This window comes from Mya arenaria, chromosome 4, assembly GCF_026914265.1.
Source record: "Mya arenaria isolate MELC-2E11 chromosome 4, ASM2691426v1".
Classification (NCBI taxonomy): Eukaryota; Metazoa; Mollusca; class Bivalvia; order Myida; family Myidae; genus Mya; species Mya arenaria.
Genome location: NC_069125.1, coordinates 53,862,718 through 53,869,512, shown reverse-complemented (window position 1 = coordinate 53,869,512; position 6,795 = coordinate 53,862,718). Strand labels below are relative to the sequence as shown.

The window sequence follows — 6,795 nt, the reverse complement described above, 5'->3', positions numbered from 1 at the left end:
GTCAACTCATTTTTATACCTAGCATGTGGGCTGCTGCCGAGGATGTCAACAAATTTATCCGGTTATTAGATGGATGATAGCAAGATAAATAATACTTTAAACTATGCAGCCTCGCAGGCTTGTTTGAAGTAGGAATAATACTTATATAATCACTAGGTTCATCGACAACATCGACTTCAACTACGTCTACTAGTTCAACGTCAAATGTAACCGACACAACAACTGCTGTTGGATCGACGACAAGTACATCTCCATATCCTTCATCTAGTACAACTACTACGGCAGGGCCTACTACCGCCACTGATATGACATCAACGAGCTCTACTATAACAAGTGCTTCATCAACATCAACATCAACAGCTTCACCCGCTACTACAGTAACTACAGTTTTGACCACAACTACTCCAACAACATCAGATACGACAACACCAGATCCGACAACGAGTGTGTCTAGTACATCAACTTCCGCCACAACCAGCACTACAGGAACAGGAAGTTCGACAACGGCGCAAACAACGACTACAACATCAATTACTAGTTCCACTCCGCCAGCAGTAACCACAACTAGTGTGGCACCCACAACCACTCCGAGAAATCTCTGTTATTGTGCATGTAATGAAACGTTTCAACAATTGAATATAACAACAGAGGAGTTGAAGGTATTTTTGTCAAATTATATTTTAAGAAATTATATCGATGTAACTTTATTAATTAACAATTAAGGTGATGTCATTCACATATTTAAAAATAAATTGACTGGGAGTTAAAGTTCTTAGTGTTCATTGGAATATCAGCTGAAGTTCTACATATATTAATAGTTTATAGTGCTTTAGTGTTACATGTGCAGGTAATGGTTCACTTTAACTATGTCAAAGTTATGTCATCTAAAGAGTGTGTCCATCGTACGTTAATCAAATTCATAGTTTCGCTTTCGACTTATTACAATAATGCAGCAATATTTAACTTTGTTTGCAGGAGAAAATAGAAGAACTACAGAAAAAGTTGTCTGTTAATGTGTCAGAATTGTCGTCAACAATTAGGAAGTTGACCAGCGCAAAAGACAGCAGACCATCCGCCGTAAGCATCGGGGTTTTAGGCATAAGCGTCCTTGCTGTGATGTTCGGATCCATTTTGTTTATTGACTCTTCTATGTTGTTTCGAGACCTTAAAGCACTCTATAGTAACATCAAAAATGGATTGTTTTCAAAGCGTCAAACATCTCCACAAACAGAGTAAACTTTATGTTTTATTTTGTTTTATACTGCTTATCATTTTCAGGCAATATAAATAATTATGTCAAAAACATGAACACATTTTCAACCAAAACGATTAATTATTTTCAAGTTTGATTAAACATCCGTCCACCATAATATTTATTCAAACCGGTAGTTTAACAAAATTATGTTTTCTGTGTGTTTGTCTTGTTTTATGACGCTGTATGTATCTCGGGGTTTTAACGATTGTTTCGGCTACGGGCTTTCTCCAAGTGGTTTCGACTGGAGTTCCACGTTTAACTTTATTCTCTCTTTTTTATGACAGCTTAAAGTTAATACTCGAACGAAAATTATTTGTAGATCGCTCCTTAAATCATCATGAAGATGTCAAAGGTATTTGTATTACATGTTTTTTCGTTGTTGGGTGAAAATGGTTTCAAAGGAATACGTTTTGGGCATTTGTGCGTTTTATATGCATGAAAACTAATTTGGATAAATTCAACAACAAAGTGGCCTTAAATACATTATTATTAAAAATACATGTGTTCATATATTCAGTCATAACTTTTCACGCTCTATGCCTTTTTGTAATTAAGGTGTATTTTTTCATTGTTCGATAACAAAGCATTTAACATGTGATATGATCATTGCAGAAAATAAATAAACATGGCAGTCGATTTATATCAGAAGTAACGTTATGTTGGTTTATTTAAAATGAATCCGTTACACGTTGAACAAAATCCTTGAACCGACATCCGGCTCTTTTTCCGAACAAGCTTTACTATAAGATGTTCACAGCACTTTGATTATTCCTAGAGTCACATCTTGTAAAGAATTAGTATATTTGGTGTTCTGTTTTTTTTCTGGAAAAACGACATATGTATCCACGCGGATATTGCTAATGGCTTCGAGTAGGGTCTACGAAACAATAAAGTTACCAGTAGCGAAATAATGAAAAAACATCCATTATAAAATTGCTGGATAGTTTTCAAGTTTAAAGTTCACCTGCTCGTGTTAAATGTCATAAAAAGATTAAAAAAACATACCATGTTTAATACTTGAATCCTTAACTCTTTCACTGTTCATGTTCGAAACCTGCTTCATGGCTTCGCTTCTGTCTGAACATAGGGTAAATGGAAACATATTGTTCGTATGTGAAACGTATTACCTATATATTGTTTGTTATTGTTCAAATGCAACATATTTATGAAGTTTATATATTGTCAAGTATATACCTTAGAAATGATCAAACTTGTCCGCCGTCTGTTTCAAAGTGAATATTGAGTTTTAAATGGCAGAAGATAAAATGGACAAGTGTGCATAATAAAAGGTAGGGATGAGTACTGAGAACACATTGACATAATTCAGGCCAACCTTTGTTTAACATGAAAAACGAAAACACTATTGTCAAATTGTTTTTGGATCAACAGTATGTCAAACGCACCATAATATGCATACAGGTTGTACACTTAACGTCCATTACAAGGTTTCAGTCGAATTGTATTGAACATGAACTAGTTTGGATAAAATTGGGACAAGTCGAAATGCATTTAACGACCATTTTCAAAATAATCAATAGGTCTTAATTTCTCTTATACTTGTATGACTTTTATGCAACAATAACATGCATAAAGAGTCCTCCAACAGAATGTACCTGATGTGTGAGGTTTTATTACAATACATACGGGCATTCATGACGGATATCTATGCAGTGTATAGACATATAAGACATATGAATCTTATGGTCACAATCATAGTTTCAAATTAACGGTATAAGACAGACAATGAACGCTATATTTCAGAGAGGTGTATTTACGTATTTGTCCCCTAGAGTCGACGAATTCAATGAATAAGGAGAACGGACTTGAACTGTTTTAAATTGCGAGTTATCTAGTTCGCACTATGGTATTTAATTTCAAAGTTAAGTAGGGTATTTACCTTCTGTTGCAAACTTAAGAACAAAATTCCTCAATATACGCGCCATGACGAAAACACGTCAATTTTAAGGCGCAGTTAAATATGTTTGTATGTTTTATTGCGATTTGCCGCCAATATCAAAACAGAATGACGACACACTGTCCAATGTCGTTTTATTTGTTCTGGTGCCGTAACCCGAAACTAAGATTAATTAACCGCCATAAAAATCTCTTGTCGCAGTAGTTAAAAGAAAGTTCATTTGGACTGCAATTCAACAAACATGTAATCACCGTGACCTGAATGTGCGAATCCTTATATGCCAGCGATGACATAAAAATCGGCCATAGACTTGGTTTCTTAATTGGAAAATAAATTTGACTTCGGTAAAATAACGTAAAGGATATTTTTGTCGTTAAAAGGTAACGTTCATTTCATTCGCAATTATTTGATTACGTACGTTATGAAATACGCTGCTGGTCTCCCTTGTTACTTATTGCTGTATTACTAATAGCACATCCTACGCCATGTTTTGAAATATAAGAGTGTTCCGATGTGAGCTTCTACCAACACGGTTGGGAATCTTGATATACATTTTTCAAGATTTTTATATCCTCCTTTGAAATATAAATCACTTAGGTTTTCGATACTTAGGCCCCCCCCCCAAAAAAAAAAAATAAAAAAAAAAAAAAATAGTTTAGTTGGGGTAACATCCTTTTACAAAACAGGTAGGGTAGGTAGGATGTATTATGTCTCCCTCATTCACAGGGAAACATAGTGTTTATGCCCTGCCCTGTCCGTCAGTCAGTCCGTAAACGTCACTCTTTGTTTCTGCTGAATAACTTAGGAAACCTACGACCCAGAAACTTCATAGTTGGTATGCAGGAAGATGGCCCCTATTGATTTTGAGATCAGACGGTTAAAGGTCAAGGTCAGGGTGATAACAAATCCGCTTAATAACTTCATACTTTGTTTATGAGTTGGTCCTAACGTCAGACCTCGTTACCGCTCAATATCTATAGAACGTTTGGACTCAGGAACCACGAGTATAAATTTCATGTCTATCATTGATGATTTCTCAGCTACCACCATACAATGGGGTGGGGTGGGTTGGGGACAAGTGGTTGTTATTTTTTTAAAAGCGATCGCTAGTTTAATGAATTGTGTTTACCAATAGACTATAAAACAATAGGGATTTCGCTTATATTGTAGGTAGGGTCGGGTAACCCGAAACAGAAGTATTTGTTTTTAGACCCAACGGTCGCGATTCGTGCACGAGTGCTATTAAATGAAAGAGGATTTGCACAATGATTTTGAAGGGGTCATTTATATACACATTTATTAAAAGTTTAAAAGACAGCATACTCATTTAAAGTTAAAGACAATGTTTGGTAAAGCTCAAGAAATATTTTTTATATTATTTTAGTGGGTTTTAGAAAGTATCTTAATTTTAAAGATTAACCCTATAATTGAATAATCTTATCTCTACTTGCTATTTAAGATATGTCGTTTTGATATCGTGTCAAACAAACAAAACAATAAAAGAAATGTCATATGAAAAAAGTAGGCGACACGCAGAAAACTGTGTTTTTGTGTTTCTTTTGAGTAATAAATCATTTCTACATATTTTACACATGCATAGTTGTTTATCTAAAGAACCAAAGCATCAAGTTAATCTAAAACATCGATTTGTCGCGTTTCAATGACTAACTTTGACTTTTACAAGGCAACGGACTCTATCCGTTGTGGTCAACGGATTCTATTGGTATTTGTGCGTTGAATGCATTTTTTAGTCTATAAACACGTTCATGGTAAAGGAATTTTTGTAGCATTAATTTGTGTATGCACTAGTCTTAACTTCGTGTTAAGTTGAAATTTTGGACGGGGAGGAATCTGTGTTGAAGGCATCGGTCTCAAAATGGTATTGACGTATTTTATTAAAATCTCCTTTGATTAGTAAAAAATATTTTTGGATTTACAGTCCTTCAGGAACCAAATCCAACTCTATGGTCGGGGTTTGGGTTCTATTTTTAGGATCGAGTTACCCTAAGCAAACCAATATGTTTTTGCTTTCCATTTTTGAAAATATATCTAAAATAAGTTTAAAACAAAACACATTGTTGTAGAAAATATCGTATGCTTTATATTCATGGTAGCTTTCCTCACAAGTATGATAACGTCAAAACAGGGGAGATAAGTTAAAATCGTGATAATCATGGGAAAGTGATTCGTAATAGGACTAAATTGTACTTATTGATGACGTATTTTTAGCCCAATCAGTAATGGAATGTTAAAATGTGGTCAATCTAGATTTGGACTAATTGTTTAAAGGAACGAAAACAAATCCTTTACTGTGTTTAGATAGAAATCTTCATCTTATCTGGGTTTATAATGGTCTGCCCACGCCTTATAACCTGCATAATTGATTGACCCTGTCACATCCCCGGTATGAATTAATGCCTTGAGATCCGCGATGAATAACATATCGAGTTGTTCCACGGCTTTGACAGTTTGAAAGGCAGCTCCTTAAGGACCACACGGCTGGTGTTTGTCGAGGCTCCATTGGCTGCCGACTATATTAATGCAGCGGTTTTGAGTTTATCATTATTCACTTTCGCAGGGCCCATTCGGCGAGTGCTTAGATAAATTCACTCACGGAATACGATCGAAGTAGTTATACATTATATATATAAGTATTAGTTAAGCAACAGTAGTAGCATAAACATTAGCAGTAGCAGTAGCAGAAGCAGTGGCAGTAGCAGTAGCGGTAGCAGTAGCAGTTGTTGTAGTAGTAGTAGAAGTAGTAGTAGAAGCAGTAGTAGCAGCAGCAGCAGTAGTAGTAGTAGAAGTAGTAGTAGTAGCAGTAGAAGTAGTAGTAGCAGTAGCGGTAGCAGTAGCAGTAGCAGTAGTAGTAGTAGTAGAGAATTAATGAACCAACTTATTACGATTCCCCGGAGGAGAATTTCGGAAAACACACGTTATTTTTCTCCTCACGCCGTTATGCAGATCGAATAAACAGGCAGTCGATCTCTGGGGTTTATTTGTAATCTTTAACCATTAAAAATTATCCTAATGCTGATAAACATCTAACACTGATCAGCCATCAACAAGTAATATGATCAAAATGTAAATGTCAAAGTTTTGTCAGGGTCAACATTCACATTGAAAAATGACACTTGAAGGTCAATTTAAGGTTATCATAATCTGAAATTATACGTTATTTAAGCCTTACTTTTTACTTACAAAGCCCGGTGAAGGCAATGGTTGTCTGCAAGTTAACGGATTTTGACGGGGCTTTATCTTATATTAGAGCCCGGACACCTACCAAAATAATACAGTTCATGACATAGAGTCATGTGAATTGAAATCAATTGATATTTTATTTTGATAGCATTAAATGCACATAAGAAACATACGTTTATCGTTGTTTTTATTGATAATGGGGCAAATAATGTCAGTTCAATTGCTCTAAACACCGCTTTAACTATATGGGAACACCCTTGTTTCGCTCACCCTTCATAGGTGACCACAGCATGATAGTGTTGATGTCATAACTCTTTTTATTGTTGTAAATAGGGTCAGAATAGGCCTTTTCCCGGTAGTTTATATTGCATTTTTGAGAGGTAGATCTAGTATATGGAATGGGAGATATATATATCTTGAGGCA

The 6,795-nt window shown here is 35.3% G+C and overlaps 1 protein-coding gene across 1 annotated transcript; it reads left to right on the top strand.

The window, feature by feature from the left end:
• The first annotated feature begins 205 nt into the window (after positions 1-205).
• On the top strand, positions 206-1,301 carry LOC128230193 (uncharacterized). Its single transcript, XM_052942257.1, has 2 exons — positions 206-659; positions 976-1,301. Exons 1-2 carry the CDS (start codon positions 306-308, stop codon positions 1,234-1,236), a joined length of 615 nt encoding a protein of 204 aa, XP_052798217.1. The 5' UTR covers positions 206-305; the 3' UTR covers positions 1,237-1,301.
• Positions 1,302-6,795: the final 5,494 nt, after the last annotated feature.